The following is a 21,157-nucleotide window of genomic DNA, read 5'->3' as shown; positions in this document are numbered from 1 at the left end:
GCCAGGGACAGCCGGGACCCAAAGACACTTAGGTATCTCAGCTCATTTGGCTTCCATGAAGGAACACCAACTGCTTATTATAATGTGCATGAACCACTTGTGGTGAGGAGACACGCAATATCCTAATGGTATCTGAGGGAAAATCTGGTTTTGGATGGAAAAGGCCTTTGAACATAGCAGGCCAAGTTAATAAAATGTTGAGATGAACTTTGGCACAGTCACAAACTTTTTCACAGAGTAAACCGGTTTTATGTATTGACCCAAACCAGATGAACAGTTCTCTTGATTCATTTTTCTCCCCCCCCCCTTTCTGAAAATTCCAAGTTTCACCAAATGCCAGCACCCCTCACACCTCCAGCTATCTGCAAGCACAGCTCAGTGCTGCTTCAAGCTTTTCGGAGCACTCTCTGGACCAGCAATTAAACTCACAAAAACCCCAGCAGCATCTTTGTACGCCCAGCATGGCTATGCTACACCCCAACTAAAACGTAAGAAGCATGAAGAATCCAAGATCTACTGGAAACTGAAACATCAGAAGCTAAAAAGTCAGGTAAACGACAGAGCAGGTATTATAGAATTGCTGACAATGAAAGGACAATTATTATAAAGGAAACTTGTACCAAGGGAGAAAAATTAACGTTTTGGAGAAACAAATTTTAAACAATTAGCTTGAATTAAACATTGAATCCAATTTACTTTGATTTAATAGCTCCGTTTTATAGTTCCTGAAAACCTCCTACTGCAGTTGCTTCAACAAGGTGTAAGATTGTAGATAAAATGACATGCTGGTTAGTGAAAGACAAGCAAAACAATTTATAATTTAGTTATAACACTTCCAATATGTCATAAATATGGGTATTTTAATTAAAAGTAAACATTCCCCAGACTCTTTATGATAAAATTAAGACGCTGCAGAACAGGAATGACTATTGCAAAGCCAAAGAGTAAATAATATCCTCAGTGTTTTATTAAAGTACAAAAAATGAAGAGAGGACAAGATTTCCACTCGCTTTAAAATTAATAGAACAGTTTGATGTGCAGCTGTGGATACCTGACTTTTAGAGAACAAAGTGTATAAGCATTGATTTCACACTAAAGGCTTCAGTTCATTTATATGCTTAAGCACATGAGCCATAGAGCACTAGAGCATAACTCCTCCAATACTTTCTGTTCTGTAGAGGAAGCGTGCTCTGGAAACAATGCAGCAGCAAATTGCTTTGTGTCTCAGTTTTACCCTACCTCAATCTCCTCATTTTGAGAGCCTAAGGGATGTTCATGAAAATCATCTTTGAACATACCAATACTGAACTTCACAGCAACAGAATATGAATTCAGATATTTACACAATTTACACAAAACTTATAGACACAAACTATTTACAAAACAGAAAATACAATTTATACAAAATACCGTAAGTCTTACCTTAGTGATTTACATCAACTGAAGATGAACAGTTCTACAAATACTTCTTGCCCATTATCAGTGGTATATAACATGCTGCATACGTAAATGAAACATCACTTTCTATGCTGGATTGCAGATAAAAGCTTAATTTTTTTCCAACTCATGAGAGTTACTACAAAGGATCTTGTATGTTCTTGGAAGGATGGTCTAATGTATTTGTGAGAAAAAGTAGAATTAAAATGTTCACAAATATGCCTATAAAGTATTACAGTAACCCCTGCACGCTGAGAGGCAAGGAAGGAATATTTCATGTAAAAAAAATAGTAACATTAAAGAACAAAACTGGGAAGCAGTTGCTTCTATTCAGAAGACTTGTAGTTTTAAAAATGCTTTCGGTGTATAATCTGTCAAATATGAACTTTGACATTCCTGCTTTATCAACCCTATTACTGAAATCTGTTGTTATATGACCTACATGGTAAGTTGATTGCTAGCTTACTTATATGGACTAGATCAGACAGTGAAAAAAAGCAGGGATCACAGAACTCATGAAATATTCCTCAGAAAACAAAAATAAGGCAAAGTTCTGAAAGGCTTGCAATCTAAGCACTAATTGTCTGATGTAGATATTGACCAAGGAATCCATGATGACAGACTCTTTAGATTCCCAGGCATAGAGACAACTCTAAACAACAGAAAGAGGATAAAGCTTGCTGAGCATGTGAGAGTTAGCCTTGTTCCAGGAATGCTTAAATAGCTCAGCAGTTGATACAGTATGTATTGATCAACAACAATTATAACCTAGATTCACTACTATAATGTCTTATGTGCCTATAAAGGTACTGATACACAAGGTTGCATGGAAATTCATAAAAAATTCAGAAACTTGTCATTTAGTCTGGAACTTCCAAGTGATTCTCTGGGTAGTAATGCTTTCTAATATACAAAAAAAAATATAAAATCCAGAACAAAAATTAAGCGGTGCACATGAACTACACAGACATTTCAAACGGTTCTCTTGCTCATTTCTGTTCTAAGTTGTGACCCCTGATCCAGCAGTCAGCCCATCCTATGCATGACCTGTACTCTACTTCTCCATTTCTTCCCTCCACTTAGAGGGAATGCTGTATTTAGATTTAGGACAGGGTAAGCTGTCACTGGTCTGAATTATTCAGGTATATTGATATCACAGTCCTGTAGAGCAGCATGGTCCTACATTCAATCACACTGACACTGTATCTACAATTTGTACTGTTTTCTTCTCTCTCCTCTTGACCGTTTCAAATATCCTTATAATACAGAATTCTATTTCAGCTGCTAAAAAGAATCAGTCACAGAAAACAGATATCAATTTCTGGCCACAATTAATGACTAACTGATTAATGAACAGGCAACTCTGACCAAACAAATCTCGGGAAATACAAAGAGGTCAGAAGTAATGATGGAAAATTCAATGAAGTGAAAACATTCAGACAAACCTAAAGTCTGCCTGAAAAATAACAGTTTCAGAGCAGAAGTCACTTATACTGGAAGTAGTTTTCAAGGGACAATTTCCTATGAACAGAAGTGATTTTCAAGCATTTGCCCCACTAAAAAAAGATGAAATAACACTATCAACAAAGGAATCTGTGCAGCAAATGTGTCACAAGGAGAAACAGGGGCTACCAGCAGTGGAATCACTGCATAATTACTGCCAACTTTGCTTTTTGTGGAGCATCAGAAACAAGAGAGTTCTCATGGTGACAGAAACAGTGAAAAAAACCTTTGCTGGTAATTCTTCTGGCTCTGCAAATAACAGTCGGTGCACATGGACAGATACACAACCACATCAAACTAAGGCTGCAATGCAATCCACATTTTTCTTTAGGGAAGAAGGTAAATTTATTTTTACTTGTCCTGTTATGTAGAAATTCAGTGGGCTTCACTGTTTTCTGTACTACATCACTTCTTTTAAATTGCAAGTTATGCATGTGTCTAACTTTACCATCACACGGCATTTGTCTGGAATCATAATGGCATTTCACAACAGTAAAGTTAAACAACTGCATGCCTACCCAATGAGCACGGAAAACCATTTGTCACCAGCAAGGAACAGAACAAGCTAGGTACTGCACAAAGCAAGCAGCTTCGTGTTATTTTCCCTCAGTTGTATTGCACTTTCCTGAACCAACACTAACCTGTACTTGCCAATCGTGCAGGGAAGCGGGCTACACGACATGCAAACAGTAAGCTGCTCAGCAATTATCATGTATTGCTGAGGCGTTCTCACTGAACAGTAATTACACGAGCTGAATGGAGGAGTTAAAGACAAACAAGGCATTGGAAAACCTGCGTTTAACTTGGAAGTGTCAGAGGCAGGCACAAACTGCCCTTCGGTTCTATGCACAGCACTTCTTTGGAGAGCAATTTTGTACAAACACCGACGAAGCTCTTCTTTAAGTGCTCTGACGCACGGACATCCTTTTTAGTCTTCATTAAACCCAACTGCATCATCATCCTTTGGCCCAGAAAAAAAAAAGGAAAAGATCAACTTTCCCAAATTTTGCATCACCAATCATGTCTTTGATGGAAAAAAGGCTTCCTCTAGTATTGCTTCAGGATGACTCCGTTATATGAATATTTAGTAAAATTTTCAGGCAGACTCCTAACAAACACTGAAATAAGCTTACAGAAAGTGCTTATTAAAGAACAAGATGACTGCTAACACTGTGTGCAACACAATCAATGGAAAGTTTACCTTGCTTATGGCTTCCTTTGTGTAAATTCGTTTAAATTGTTGCACTGCAAATTACAGATACATGAGATTAATGAGAACAGAAGAGCACTTTGAATACATGCACAGAAGAGAAAGTTCTGGGGTTTGTTCATCACTCCAGACGTAGAGAAACAAATGAAAAACACATTCAAGTACATATATTAGAAATATATTAGAACAGCTAGTAATTACTTCTGTTTGATAAGGACCAGTTCTAATATAAACAATTTAATTAATCTTCATGTAACAAAGGCCAATTATTAGAACATAGAGTACAATTTCTTTATAATGACACTGCAGAGAGTTTTCTGCTTCACACAGATGCTGCTGGCATATAGCAACTAACGGCATCAGTCTGATTTCCTATGTGGATACTGCCATCAAAACTAAAAATATAGAAAAGTTATTATGCACTGTCCACACAGTAACATGTATCACAGATGGGAGCTTCCATGGAAATGAAACCTACAACACTGCTTTCTAGCACATATGAATCGTAATTCTTAGCTCTCACTAAAGGGCTCAGAAGTTACATTTGAAATGAATGAGAACATTATTTATAGGTTTGTTTTATTCTGGAGCACAAAAGTTTTCTTTGCAGCAATGGTAATTTCAGAAGGTCACATCTGGAGTACAGCATATTTTCTGAAGAGAGCTGGAACTTAATAGTTACTTCTCACCTGGGAGGTTCAAGGCAGCAGCATTGGAATTAGGGCCAAAACTGCCCTGAGGAGGAGCTGGGTGCAGTATGGCAGCAGCAAGGCACTCAGCCAGAACCAGGCCAGGCCAGGGCTCTGCCATCCCTACCACCAGGCTCCAGCACTGTGCACTGCTCCTGCTGCCATCAGTTGTAAATAGGTTCTAGCAGCAGGCTTCATGGCAAAAAGGGAGGAAGTCAAGCAGCGTTATTTGAATTACGAAAAGTCTGATGTTTAAACAGTTACTTCCCCAAGAGAGTAAAAAGATGTAAAGACACACAGTCTTACCAGCAGACTATTGCATTTTCTGGTAACACAAGTTACACCTTTACAACACTAACACAGCCTAAGCAACAGTGACCTGACGTGTACCCAGAGTCAATATACTTAGACAATTTAAAATAACATATGACTTGAGGAAAATCACAGCTTGTGATTTCTGCACCCAGTGCTCACATCACTTTCTTAACAACTGCTACATTTCCCATCAATATTAACAAATGCCTAAATGACTATTACAGAGAAATGCAAACCAACATCCCGTATGGCCTGATATCTTTCAGGCTCCCATATTCCCACAGAAGTGGCTAAGCCCAAAGAAACTATAGGAAATACAATAACGTGATTTATCATTATAACAACTCTTCAGAGGTTAAGCAGGGGATCCATCTGGATCAAAACTGAGTTCCCGTTACATACATTGTCCCCAGCCTGCTATTACCTGGTAAAATCAGAGCAGTTTACTGATGAAATGCTACGGTGCCCGCACCAAAAAAGCTGGGGATCTGTGTCCAGTCTGTGCTGAATAATTACTGCAAGAAGACCAAGCTTGAGTATATTATAATCTTTCTCTATGTAGAACAGAATCTACACCACATCTAATGCAAACTTAAGTTCCAGAAAAAACACTGCAGTATAAACATAACTAAATAAACAGTAAAGATTTCCAGGACCATACATCTATTTCTGGTTATTTTGTTGAACACATCACGTCAAATCAATTTGTTTATGGTTACAGGGCACAAGTTGCTGGCAGGCAGTGAAACAGGAGCTTGCTGTCACATCTAATTAGTCGCACCAAGACAACAGCACACCTACATGCCACATTTTCATACAGTTACCATTCATCACTTAGGAAAATTGCCACAGCTATAAACTGAAAAGGTCTTCACACCAAGTCAAATACTGACAATTCGTTGTGCAAAAGAAATCAATACCTAGCAATATTTGTTTTGCACTTGAAACATTTTCAGAATTTTCCTCCTCCCGAACATACAAAAAATCTCCTCCCAGTCTGTCAGAAGAACAATTTAGAAATTGAATGCTAGCTGCAAGCAGAATCAACACACCAGCAAACTTTGGAGCCTAACTTCTACAAGTACTTCTACAAGAAGATCCAAAGGTCTGAAGTTTTCATTCATGTTGTGTTTTTCTCTCAGTGAAATCAGCAGGATGATATACATGGAAGGATTTGTTCCCTGTAGATAGATGTCTCAGTGGCAAAAAAATAGAACTCAGATAGCTAATTTAGACAATTACAAGCCCAATTACAACAGGTTCCCACTGAAACAACCCCAAAATAAGAAATAACACTTTAAAAACAAACACTACTACATCACAAAGATTTTTGTCAAACATTTAAGAACCAAACTGCCTGTTATCTTAAAGCTTTGTCAAAATTCTTGCAGAAATCTTCCATCAACTCACTCAGCCCCTATCAATTTCTGAAGGTAGCAAAGCATTAGAATTATCACAACATATAAAGAAAGACAAACGAAAAATAAAAGCCGCACACATTTGAGACATCATACAGCCACTGAAGCATGCAAAGGTGCCAAAATAAAAACAGTCTTCCAGAAAAAGCTCACTAGGAGACAAAGAGAAAATGAAAGGGGAGCAGGACACCATCAGAAATAGAAGTAACAGCTCATGCCTTTCAATTGGCTTTTGAAATATTCTTTTGCTCACGGAACGAACATATACCAATTCCACACCTTCCTTCGGAAAGTGAAAAACAAATAGGAAATTGTCAGGTCTAAAAACCTTTCATTTTTACTTTTGTGCTCACAGCAACTTCCCATACTTTGGTAATTATTTTTAAATTAACAACAGATCTTACTGATAGCTAGTGAAATACAGAAGAAAAATACCCAGCAGATTTCATAACACATTATCAACTTATTTCAATTTCCCTTTCTCTCCTACTCCACCAAATAGGTTTGTTCAGGGCCGCCATGAATTAGCTGAGGAAGAATTTACATTTAAGTTGAATGAGGAATGAGTTGAACAAAAGATTTATCCAATACCACAGGGTTCTTGAGAAATACATGTTTTCAAAAAAATATATTTAACATGGGGCAGAGAAGACTGTAAAACGCATGTGCATGACAAGATTTACTAAGGAAAGCTTCTATTTTTTATATTAAACTAGTAATTATTTATTTGTTCTACTTCTTACTTGGATAGAGAATGCATGAAAACACTTTTTTTCTTTAAGGTTTCTCAAGTTATGTATAAATATTTCAGATTTAATTATTTCAGGGAACATTATCAAACAAATAAGATACTGAATATGCACTGAAGAAGTTGACTGAGACATCCTATGCAAAAAAAAAATTAAGTATTTGATATGAGCCTACAGTGCTATACTTCCATGACCAACACAGAAGATCTGCTGGCTGACAAAGACAAGATAGCAGCACTGCTTGCATGCAGAATAGAGTGCACACGGGGCCCTCAGCAGTCAAAGGCTGCAACCCTACGAAGTGCTGCACTGTGATTTAAGAGCTCTCTGAAAATTCTCCCCAAGAAAGATTAGCTTACCTTAACAGCACATCCAAGACAAAATATTCCAACTCTGTTTCTTACTTAAATTGGTACCATTAAAGTACTATTTTAAAAGTTAGTTGTCAATAAAGTGGACTGTGAACTGAAAACAGAACTACTAAAGTATGCAAAAGTTTAGTTCAGGCACAAGTTAAAAATACATCTATATATACACACACACACACACATATATATATATATATATATCTTTAACAGTGAAGCCATAAACAAACACATTTTCTGACCATAAGAATGGGCTAAGTTAAAAATCCTGATAATAAAAACAGGGCTTGAAAACCTAAGGATGATAGAAATTAGAGCCACATAGAATACTAAACATGCATTGTGACTAATGATGAAATTGCTTATGGCAATAAAGCAAAAAAATAAAAGAAAATGTCTTACAGTAAAAACATCAGGATGAAAAGCTACAAACTTACTCATTAGCATGCTCAAAATTCTTAATAGCTGCTTCATCCTTGAGTGTATTTCATGAGAGTAAAAGATGCGTTAACTCAAGAAAACTTTTGATCTCTGAAACGTTCTTGAAGGCTTAAGTAAAACATAGCCAGGAAATCATTTTTAGTCATGTACTGGGGATGGGGAAGGGTAAAACCACCACATCTATGCAGTGGACGGAAAGAAAAACGGAGAGAAAATAATTAGCTTGGACTGAGAACTGCTGCCTGCAAGTCCACATGTGAGGTATGGTGGCAAACTCCCATAGCTTTCCCTGCTGCAGACGTCTGGTTATTAAAACTATGTACACTAACTACTTAAAAAGCTACACCTCAGACTTGCATTTTTAAGTATCCGTTCATACGGAATGTTATCCTTTGGTAATGACCATCACACAAATATTACAATCCAGACTGCTGGAGAAAGGTATAAAGAATTTTTTTTTTGTGAGACATACAATTTGGGAAGATAAAACAAAATTGTCAGTGTGGTGGTTTTTCCTTTTTCTTTAATTTTAAACTTAGAAATCTGCTAGCCTTCAGTGTCAGAAGAAAATCCTAATGAATAAACATGTGTTTTCATCATGCACAGCTTGACCTTGTCCGTGAACTCCAGAAGTTCAAAAAGAGCCTTTTGCTTTACATACTTGAACACCATTGCAAGAAGAATCCCAGAAGATAACTTAAACTGCTAGTTCTACACTGCTAATTCACACAAATACCAAAATGGACTTAATTTCATTGCTTGTTTTTTGTTGTTGATTCTTTATTTTTTTTTTGCCATTTTTAAACAAGAATGCTCATCTGAGTTGAACTGAAAAAAGTATTTTGCATGTTGAGTTGGAGGTTTGCAAAATCAACAGATCGCTTTGCTCCACTTAATTTTTTTTTGAGCTTGCAAAAGAGAGTGTATTCTGTCCTCTTCCAGTGCACCAACAGGTTTCCAGTCCCAGCTGTCCAAACAAAATACAAAATGAAACTAATCTCTGTAAAAAGTGTGATCCTAGCTAGAAACAAGTTCTTCATGGTAAGTGTGGTATACTTTCATTTCACTTATTAGATTTAAGAGAATGCTGCTTCAGTGACCTTTTACAAATTTGTTTCCTCCTGGCAGCTAATTTTTACAGTTCAGGAATTAATTACAAGCCTTGGTTACCTCAATCACATGTAGCCAAGATTGTGGTTCCTAATGCACATCCACAGATCAATTGGCAAGGATATGACCATCTTTGCTCACAACAGCAGCCAACAGTTCATTCCTCGTTATTACAAACATATTTTCAGAAAATGTTATTTCAGATTCCCCTCCAACAGCTAATGTTTCAGAACTATTGCAAAAGTTATAACATTTATCAAAGCAAGGAAAAGCAAAATTGTTAAAAAAATATTCTTTGTTCAGATACTGTCTGCAAGGAATGAAAATCCATCATAGATGTTCCCATGCTTTGGCCAAACATCCCCTGTAGCCAGCCTGGAAATTAAACAAGAATATCATATATTTATTGTCTAGTAGGTTTGCTCAGTTTTCAGGCTAGAACCACCTCCTGCCTGGGCTATCTGGAATACAAAGAAATATTACACCGAGTCTATTGGTATAGAAATACTACTAGAATGGTCCAAAATAAAAAGAATGATTATAGTCTAAAGTAGACTGAATGAATTCAACAGCCCTCTTGCTACCTGGAAGGACCAGATTACCTCTTAGATCTTTTCCACTCCGCACTACCTTGGCTCTAGTCTAATAACCAGATATTGTCCAGCTAGATTTCAATCTTATTTGGAACTACACATTTATGTACTGATATTATATATTAAACAGTAGAAATACTGACTACAGCAGAAAAACTCACCCAGTTTCAAACAGTTATATATAGAATTGACATAGTCAGTATTTCTGCTGTTTAATGTTCTTGATAGTATAACTACAAGTATCTATGAGTATCTATAATCTATAGGTAATATGTACATTAACTAGGCACATTAAAAGATTCCACACTAGCCAAATATTTACAGCTGCTGTACTCCCATGACCTTACTACTTCTATGACTTTGGTGGTGGTTTTAGCCTCATTAGATGTCCTTTGGTCTGTTTATGCAGCTATTCATCATCACACCTGGTCTCCTGTACCACATTAACAGGTATTATTTGCTCTCCTTTAATACTTCACCTGCTTTCTTTTAATAATTAACAGATATTACATCCGTAAGTCCTGCTTAGAGAACTTCCTAGTACCTTGGATATTTCCCTTACTGGAAAATTTCAAAGAAATTCTGGCTAAGCGTTTTCACAATTCATCTTTCCTGACTGACAAGACTGCTTAGCTAACAGAGCTCTTACCACAGCCCTCTAAACCCCCCTCCCCCCCACTGAATTATTTTACTCCCAACACATCCTACTCTATTACCCTAGCACTGAATCTTCCCAGGTCAAAACTGTGCCTGAGCTCTTGCTTTTTCACACCCTACATTAAGCCTTGTTTTAAGAACAAACTGCCAGTAATCAACATGAATTCTTAGCTCTCCCTTACTCTTCTGCATTTTTAAGCAGGACAGTAAAGCTAAAGTAACTCAAACACTAGGCTTCACCCCTTCATAGTAATGCAACGGCTCAAAAACATAATAAAGGGCTTCCAAAGCAAATGTAACTGCTTTGTTTTAGATATAACTCGAAACAACTTCACCTAAACAGAACACACTCATCTGCACATCATCACTACCTGCTCCTTTTCCCTTTTGAGCAATTTTGTGGGATTTAAGTTATACATATAGGATCAATTCTCTTTTGTCTTCTTTTCCCCTTCTTGCCCTTCTCTTCTCTCTCCTCAAATACTTACCATATGCAGCTGGAGCACTCCAAGTTTTTTCTCCCATGCTGATTTGCAAAATGCTTTTTTTCAAGTCTTTACAGTAAAGGACAAGCAGCTCACTGTACTGCCATCCCAGAGGACCAAGTTTTGCCGATGCCTCTGCTGCACCTCCATTATTTACTATGGTCTTCGTGAAAAAGAAGGAAAAAAACTGGATAACTTTTAACAAGTTGCCATCTTAACAAGGTTTACAATATAAATTCTATGGTTTTTCAGCTCATTCAAAAGACAATAGAGATAGCAGCAGCAAACCACGAGCATGGAATTTGCAATTTAAGAGTTATTTAAAACATATGCCTGCATTTGCTTTTTATTTCCTATCAGGTGTGTTCTTAAAGGCTGAGCCTTCCCATGGTCTCTGCTATCTGAACTGTGATTTGCATCACAAAGGGCTCCTCCAACCCGACCTGCACTGCAGCCAGCCAGAGCTAACCCCCACCACACTCTGCCGCTTGTGGTCAGCTTCATTTATGGTCTATAGACAGGTCTCAAATTCAAACTTCTGGGTAGAAGAACGTAACACATCATCTATTAAAATCCCTGTCACAGGGTTCATCTCATATCCCCTTTAGCACAGGTTATGTCGCTCAAATCAACGTTGACTCCACATTTCACAGAAGCACCATGTGACTGAATGTATAAGTTACTTGTTACACAGGTAACTTGTTCCATTACAGAAATCTTACTGTGTACATGTAGTTTTGTTTCTACTTAATCAGAAAGGTCCATCAGCTTTGAGACCAACGGAAATCATCAGTTAAGAGGAGGCTAGAGAAGATTACAATGCTTGGCTGCGTTAGGAAGTTGTGAACACTGTATTCCTAAGCTTACTTACATAACTATGAATTACAGTCTAAGTATTTTGTGTTTACAAGCTGTTGTACAGCCTGTTCTAGCTTTACTCCCACAGATGTGTGATTTAACTACCTGTGAATCCAGACAAATTTCTGCAATTGCTCTGCTAACCATCACCCTTGCATTTCTTGAGTCTCTTCTACAAGATCAGAGCTGTAAGTTTAAATAAGTCCAGGTCAATGTCTCATGAGTCAAGTTATTGTAACTGTAACAATCTGCATTTTTAAACATACAGTCAATTCACTATCCAAAAGATCATCATTTTTATATTCAGATATGAACTGGTTTTGTAACTAATAACAATAAAATCCAAGCTTCCTGGATATCCAACCACAGATTTCTAGAGGCTTTTTTGTGTTTGTTTTCTTCCTTCAGCTAAAGAAACTACATAGCTTCAATTAACATCAAATGGATCTGAGGGTGTGCAGACGTATTTGTCCCAAGCTAAACACCTAAAAATGGAAACAGATGACGTCAGTAAAAATCTGAAGACACTGACTTCTGCTTAAGATATTTGTAAAGACATAATAATTCAAAGAATCTATTTATCTTACCTACAATTTAATGGAGTCAGCCTTTTAATAGCCTGCATTAAAGGAAATGCTCCATTTTTTATACAGTGACTCACTTCTGATTACTTCCAACGCATAGGTGTCCTTTGCAGAGCATCAGGCTGCTCTGCCTAACCTTAGTACACTGAAATGACCTTTTAGTCATTTTATTTGCGTGATGAGAAGCAGCAATTGCATTTTGGATCCTCAAGGCTTTTGTAGGGCAACTAGTATGCTGCCCACCCATATTATTTTCTCATTTCTGTCTGCCACAGTTTAGAGCCTTTGGAGAACACACACCCCATCTGCATTAGAAAAGGCCTGCCTATTTTTTTCCCCCCCAATACCAAAAGTACTTTAAAAAACAGTTCTAAGCAAAAAAGATTTCTCTCCTGTTATTCTACAGACAGAAAACAACCACAGTACTGTAACTAGGGAGAACAATAATGACAACACATACTCCAAACACTATCCTCATTCAATGTGCAGCCTCCAGACACTGAGCTCCACCCTGCAAGACCTGTAAGAGACTTAACACCAAGAGACAAGCATGTAATTTCTGCTTTGGCCTTTGACTATAGGAAAAAAGAATGCAAAAAAAGAATAGCCAATTAGAGATAATGTTCAATGAAATAATTACAGCATTCCAGAAAGGTGAGACACAACCCATGTAACAACACAGCACCTCGAGTCCAAGAATTTGAACTACTTAACTCATTTGACTTCATAAAGATAGCAACATGACATAAGACTGTACTCAGAATAAGGAATTCCTCCCACAAAATTAAAGGCTTTCTTTGCAGCCATTCAGTAGTTTAAAGCCCTGTATTTTGACACTTCAACCACAATTTCAGACCACTATGTATCAACTGTCTGTGGGGTATGAACACTCATTTTTCTTCTGTAGAAGTACATCAAGTACCTATATTAAAGAATAGCAGGTTCTTTAGTGAAATCTTTAATTCTGAAATTATTGTACTATATATAATTAATTAAATGCCAATTAAATGAATAAGGATATTTTCAGAAACCTTCATTCAAATTCTTCCTGGCTTTTAGCCTGACTGTACTTGTTTAATCTAATGTAATTTTTGTATTTACATGAAGTACAGCAGCAATGAGAATCAAACCTAAGTGCCAAGATTTCATCTACTAATGAGTACTTTAAGTACATATTAATGTACGTACTTAAAACATTCAGGAAGATTTGGATACCATCTCTCAAAAGCTCATTAGAAGAGAATGGTAGCTGCTGAAATCCAGACAGGAACACAGATGTACAGGGTCATTACTGGGTAAGAAATCTGAATTATACAGAACCAGAGAAGAGATTGATGCTCATCACTACTTAAAATCAATATAAACAGCTGAGCTTATGCACATCCTCCTCCTAAGTGTACGACATTTAAACCAAAGTAGATGAGCAAAAGTAGTACACCCTCAGGTCACATACTCACCAGGCAGACAGTATTCCATGTCTAATACTTCAACTGTTATTGATGGATAGTCAGATCCCTACTGTAATTTAGAGACTCTCCAAATTAAAGACTTAGTTCTATAACCATTTCCATGAATCCTGACAGGCAAAAAATTGCTTGAGAGATCAACTTCACACAAATAGACACATTTTAAATTGATAAAAAAGTTTCAGTATAATGTCTCTCAGTTTATGTCTTGGATATGAAACACCTGGTCAGTCAGTCAGCTGGTAAAAGAAACTCCATATAATAATTCCTTTTGAAGTCAATAAAGTCTTTTTTTTTTTTTCTCCATGTGTTTCAGAGGAGGACTGAACTTGAATAAACCTAAGTGACGAAGAACACTTCGGGATGAATGTAATGCCAGTAGAAGGTCTGACTTTCAAAAAAATAGATTATATTTTCAAAAATGCATGTTAGACTTATGGTTTTAAAGAGTTTGGAAGCCACCTATCCAAAATAACACTGCCACCATGCCCCACAGCCAAACACCTACTTGTGAAGATTATGACCCCTTAGGAAGAAGATCTTGCACAGATGATTCACTCATAAAAGAGCATTTCAAAAGAAGTAGAGCCCTGAACCTGCCACTCTCATAACCCCCTTCCCCATTCCAGCCATGGGCAGCAGCCATCAGCACAGCTGCTGGCTCCCCCAGCTGCAGAACTTCGCAACAGGACAGAACTACATAGTTTAGAAAGTCATTCCCAAAATATACTAAATTGCCCAGAAACCATTTTGTTTATTCTGGTCAATAAAACACTGTTATCTCTCTTACAATAGGCCACACTGTTTACACAAACAAAGTTAGCTCTCACGCATCAGCTATCTATTTATTTAGCAAGAACAGCTATCATTGTAAATCAACTCCTTTGTAAATGAGAAACACAGCTGCTGCAAAACCTACTTAAAACTCTTTCCCACATCCAATATTTTGAGCAGATGAGAAGAATAAAAAAATAAATCAGCAGAGCACCAGCTATGCACTACAGCATGGTGCATGGCTTGTATTTTGCAATCATTCTTAAGAAAAAAATGATGCTTTATTTCCCTAATAACTTTATATTTTGAATGCAAAGGAAGCTGTATGATAAGAAAAGCTTACACTTAACTACTCGAATTAGGTGCTAGGATATAGAAGACATGCAAGCAAAGTTTAATGCAAAGAATATGTACTAGAGACTGGTAATCGTGTGAGTAATCTCTATGGAAAAAGTGAAAATGAACATTAAATGCTAAAACGAAAGTTGCTTATCAGGTCAGTAATAAGCACCAAAGGAACAGAAGAACTAATTCCTGATGAAGCTCAAAGTTTCACATACATTCTGTAATAACCTGGAAGGAGGTCAGCACTCTGCTTTACTTTGTGATCCTTTCTCCTGATACTTTAAATTTGAAAACCAGTATGCTCATTGCAGGCCACCAGAACTGAGCACAGAATTCCAACTGCTCTGAGGAAAGCCAAGAAAGCTCACAATTTCATGCACAGCCATAGGGAGAAAGAAGGTGCACCTATGAAATGTTATAGATCTGGATGCAGTTGATGCATTTCACACTGCCTCCTGCAGCAAGCTGTGGAGTACTCTGCGGAGCACTCTGCATAACTCCTGATTGATTTTTATTTGTTTTAGAAGAAGGCAGTATTAGGTCACAGTGTGACTGTGGCAGTGACACCTTGTTTTAGACTACCTGAATACACCTGCACCAAAAAAAAAAGTGATTTTGCTTGCTTTTCTTTTAAAGTTCATGTGCAAGTCTCTGCAAAGCAAAGCACTACGGTGCATTTTAACAAAAGGTTTCATTAAATCACCAAGAAGCAGAAATGTCTGAGGCCCCCAGTCAAAAAAGAGCTTAAATGTTCCAGATGAACCAGAAAAAATTCCTGATGGCCTTCAAGTTTATTTGAAAGACGGATTACAGAACATTATGTAAGGCACAAATCTCGGAACTATTCCCAATTGTATTTACAAATATTATCAAATTTTACAAGATCATGAATTTTCATAAAAAGTGACATTTTGAAAAAGCTTCCCTTGCTTTAATCCTCCTCCTTTCTTTTGATAGGATTAAATGCTGAAATGGCAGACTGTTAAACAAGCAGACTGAAATGCCAACTGTGAGGCATTTAATTCTGCGTATTTACAAATTAACGTTTCACAGTTGCTTCAAATTTTGACATTATTGTTGAGTATCCTCAGGCAATTCATTTCAGAAGGTGCTGAATTTGATTTACATTATTGCTCATTTCATATTTATATGTCACTACCGGAATACTTTTAGTTTCCCTTAATCCCTGATAAAGCAAATTTGGTTTTATGAAAGGCAGAGAAATATCCCTTTGTTTTCATTAAACCGTACCAAGCAGCCTGCCCAAAGCAATTTCAGAAGTTACTGTTGTATTTATGTAGAGAAGCCCATAGCTGTCAGAATCACCTCTCACAAACAGCAAAGATCATGGCCTCTGTGCATCTGTGTGGATGTACACAAACTCAGAGCATACTAAGGTGGATGGCACTGGCCTCACCTCTCAGATACTTCAGTGCTGGCTTCTGAATGTACAGAGAAAAGTGCAAGTGGAATTTGAAAAAAATAGTATTAAAAAAAAAGAATCAGCTAAAACCTCAATAAAACTACCCTCCCCCACACACTTCCTGTCTTTAGGAAGACTGAAGCATGGCTATTCCTGTGGTGCAACCTGAAGGAGCCTATTACTTGAAACCAGAATTAAAGATGCCTTTTCTCAAATCCATCTTAGCTTACCTAACTTCATTATTTCATGATCAACAGCAACTACCTTGTGCTTCTGAATTTCTACTACAAAAACAATGAGGCAAAACCAAAAAGCCATGGAACAAATACATCTACTTCTGCAGATATGAACCCTCCCCCCATTATGTTACATATAGTCACAAACAATAGAAAGCAATTTTTTCCCCACAGTCTGTAAGTGCTGATGCAAACTAAGTACAGTTCTAGGTGCAGAACACCTGTCTAGTAATCCAATGTTGCTAATGCTGTCTAATGACTATATTCTATGCATAAATAATTTTCCCATAGCAATGCAGTGATTAAAGTTAATTCCAGCAGGAACACTTCTAATTAAGGTATTTAAGGACATGTTTGCATGTCACATGGGAATGTGCCAAATCATTTCTCTGAAGTTTCATTGGTATTTCAGACTGATTTGATAAATAGCTTAGAAGCAAGAGATATCTTTGTATTACAACAGATACTTCAGTAACAATCCAGATACGTTCATCAACACAGCACTTTCTTTCCAAAAGCAATTTTGACATCTGCTAATATTCCATACATAATGGGATCAGATTAAAGTCTCACCAAGTTTATTAAGAAGTGTTAAACCTGTCTAATCTTTTACCACTACTACAGCATGGTAAAAAGAACAAAAACACCAGTAAGCACAGAAAGTTATGAGAATTTTCCTCAGGAACTTTGTAGAATGCCGTCTGACTCAGTGTGTGTACTCTCACGCCATGTGATACTGTAACAAAACAGACACTTAAACCAGAATCTACTGAACTATTTTTCATTTCAACTTAGCCTATCATTTCTCCTCCGTATTTTCTGGTACCCATTCTAACAGCTTTATCTCAAATAATTATTGCGCACACAGTCATTACAAGAAGGATTTAATATTAGAAAGACATTCACACAGTTGCAATTTCTCAGAAAAATAGGTTCCAAAACTAAGAATGTTCACAATATTCCTGATTCTTCACAGTATTTCTGATTCCATTCAGAGACTCAGCAATTCTCTTGCTACCCAGCAAGGTCTCCTAACATTTATTTTTAACTTAACTTGTATATTTAAACCGATTTCCTAAGGAAAAGAAACACCCATGACTGCATTATTCCTGATAAATTGTGTAGCAAAATGTTTTTGCAAGGTGCTAACTTCTAGTTTCAGTATTCGACCATAATTAGGATCTTCAGAAGCACAACCCTAATGTTAGTTTACCTTTTCAGTGGCATAAAGTTCAAGGTGGTTGAGCACAGTGAGTTCCCCATACTGACAGTGGAGCTACAGATCCAGCAGCTCACACCAAGGAGCCTCTGCTCTCAGCAGGCAGCAGCTGGACAGTGAAGGCCTGGAACACAGCTACTCAAGCTTCCTTATATTGCTAGTCACAGTTCTGAAGGCTGGAAAACCTGAAAACCTGCCGTTTCATACTGAACAGCAGCCACGCCTTTCCACTTATCAGTTTAGTTCTACTGCCATCTGCTGTCACAAACACACCAGTGCCACACTGCCCGTTAAGAGAGAAAAGAGCACTTCTGAAATCGCTGCTCAAGTTCACCAGTAAGTTAACACAAATCAGTTCATCCAGAGAAACAGTGTTTAATCAGTGCACTGCCAGCTCACTGCTACAGGAACAACCCAGAAAGCGTTTCAGACACAACTTACTCATCCAAATAACCCCCTGTTGGGATAAAGGCTCAGAATTGGGTCCAGATCCTGAAATAGCTTTCTGACTATAACAAATTAAAAGTATGAACTGTCCAAACTATTAGGGCTGCACTGCTCCTCTTTTCCTTGTGTGATCACCAAAGAGTCTTCAGAGGTAGATTAAAACAAGAAGTTAAGCAAAATCGCTTCATTAAACAGATTTTCAGACTTTTTTTGGTTAATACATTATGCAACCTCTACCTCCTGACTAATACATCAGTGAAATCTATGAATCTTATTAAAACTTCTCAGGACTGTTGCAATGCTTTCTGCTTCCTTTCTTTCTTTCCATGGTACAACGCTTTGGGGTTTACACAGTGCCACCATTCCATCCTTTTTTTCACTCCCATACACTTTTCTTCCCCCATTCCACTTGCACAGATGCAAACACGCAGCAAGTTTGCTCAGGGAGCCAGCACAGCTTATTCACAGCCAAACAGCCCTCACAGTGCCAGGAGCTGGTACAGACATAACTCTAAATGGTTTCTGTGATGTTTGGCTGCCAAACCAGACCAGTATGCCAGCTTCTGGCTTCCTCCCTGCCTTGCGCCTTTCCCTGTGCAGCTCCTGCATGCTGTGTTCAGAAAGGCACTTGCAATCAATTGCTCAAAGTGGCTAAAGGAGTAAGGACAAACCTCTACTCACCCACTGACATTTTTCATTTGATTGAGAACACAGCAGCTAAGAGAATGGGAAGTGATTGTCTTCTTGATGCTCAGTCATATACTCTTTTAGGGATAACAGTATAAGCGAGCTGAGAACATGTTTCACAGGAGTTGCCACAGGGAGTTTTAAAAACAACACAATGAGATTTAATTGCAGAGATCGAATGGGATACTCCAGATTCTGGCTTCACCAGCCAGAAAACAGTGCTGATCTCCAGAACTGCAACTAGATATAGCACAGGCTGTATTTCTCAAGATAGCTGAACTGAGACAGTAGAGGGTAAAATGCGTAACACTGATTTTCATTCCTGTGATTTCTTTTTATGAAGCCAATTGTTAAGATGAAGTCTTTGTAATGCTTCTGTTGTACTTCCTCTGCTCAGCATAAGTTCAGTCTGATGACTATTACAATAACACTGATGTGAAATGTTAAGGCTCTCATACAGTGCACTTCTTGTTTTGAGGAAAAGAGGCAACATTCTTCCTCCCACATACACAATAGAAACGTATTCTGCAGGCTGTGTGCTGCTGAACTCACTTTATCAAGCACGATAATAATGGATTAATAATATTAGTGTTATTATAAGCTATGTTCTATATTGGCAGACAGTTTTAAAAGTATCTTTCTTTAACAGACATGGTAGGATTCATATGCTCTTAAAAAAAAAGTTAGACATATAGCAATTCCCTCTGGGTTTTGTCAAAATGTAGGCAAAAGGAAGAGACTGGTCATGAGTTACCCTTTGAGCATGTGTTCTCAGTACTCATGTCAGAAGGGAATACACTACTGCCCAGTGAAAGACAGGTGAACCTCATTCACTATTCTCTAAACACTGCCTCACCTGAATGCAACAGGTCTATAAACACATTCTAAACTGTTTCCCTAACGCAGATAGACAGTTGATACTTAATATACACAAATCAGGTATATTTTCAAACACAGCTGTGATAACTGAACATGATGTTATCCATACATGTCAACTTAATCAAAATAAAAAAAAACCCTCTGGATTAAAAAGAATGTAACATTATGTTTCTGGGTTTTCTTCCTGCTACGTCTCCCATTTGACATTTTGGCCCAGAAGGTACACTCTGTCTAGACAGTGTAGGACCATAGGACATACTGCAACATAGAAAGATTATAAATGTTTTACCGTTTTAATAGAACTCCTTGATTTTTCTTCCCAAACACTACTGCTCAGCTCCATTGTGCAATGAACATTTGTTTCCTTTTCATAGGATCCAAATATAAATAACCTGAAACAGAAAAGCCTACAGTAAGAATTGTAACACTATCACATATCCCAGATGTCACATTAAAGTCACTGTTCTTCCCTCATCCATCCCCTTATACACTTTTTTCAATGCACAAAATCAGTTCATAAAAGGAAAGGCACTGCCACCCTCTAGTGGAAGAATTCTATATGGATCACAATTTCAAAATTTTAGCTAGGACTTCTGTTTATTTTGTTGAATGTCCAGTTGGAAGATGAGTACTTTCCTACACAACTATAACTTATAAATACACATAGTAGTAACAGCAACAAAATTCTTCCACTTGAGTCCTAAACTTACAGCATACAACAGCTTTTCTTGGTTTAAAAGCATGTTACTGTAATTCTGAAGTCACTGTTTGTGTCTATTTTGCTGAGTTAGGATCCTCCTGTAGCTGTAATTCTTTTGATGCACTCATAACAAGCAGAAGAGTTTCTCTATGCATCATATTCTATTCCAGAAGACTACAGAACCTTTCAGTTGGATACCAGTACTATAAAACAGCTTTTAGGATTTATAAGAGCACTCAAGTTGTGTACAGTTTATCTCACAGTAGATGGAAGTGGGTAAATATTTTGGAATAAAAACCTCAAACAAATTATATTCTTTCAAGAGTTGTTTTTTCATATATTTTGACAGTTTCTAAGCATTCAGGCAAAATACCTTGCTTGTGATTGAGTTATGTTTACTTACTTTGCACAACTCTTTAGATAATGGAGACAAAAGTTGTTAGATAAATCACATCAGTTCTCTGTACATGCTCTTAAGTAATGTTTCTAGGTTAAGTATTCACAATTAAAAATGCATAGACTTCCAGATAGGGAAACACGTTAATATTTTGACAATTAAGAAAAACA

At 37.3% G+C, this 21,157-nt stretch overlaps 1 protein-coding gene across 1 annotated transcript in view; it reads right to left on the bottom strand.

Moving 5' to 3' along the window:
- Positions 1–21,157, bottom strand: part of PDZD8 (PDZ domain containing 8) — a 47,998-nt gene that overhangs the window by 5,774 nt on the left and 21,067 nt on the right. The window contains exon 3 of the mRNA XM_065746837.1: positions 20,180–20,282. Coding sequence (XP_065602909.1) covers positions 20,180–20,282 — 103 coding nt within the window. The remainder of the gene's footprint in view (positions 1–20,179; positions 20,283–21,157) is intronic.

The sequence above is a fragment of the Cyrtonyx montezumae genome, unplaced genomic scaffold (genome assembly GCF_038088225.1).
Source record: "Cyrtonyx montezumae isolate F1298 unplaced genomic scaffold, pur_monq_1.0 scaffold_4, whole genome shotgun sequence".
Taxonomy (NCBI): Eukaryota; Metazoa; Chordata; class Aves; order Galliformes; family Odontophoridae; genus Cyrtonyx; species Cyrtonyx montezumae.
This window is presented reverse-complemented; position numbering and strand designations above follow the sequence as displayed.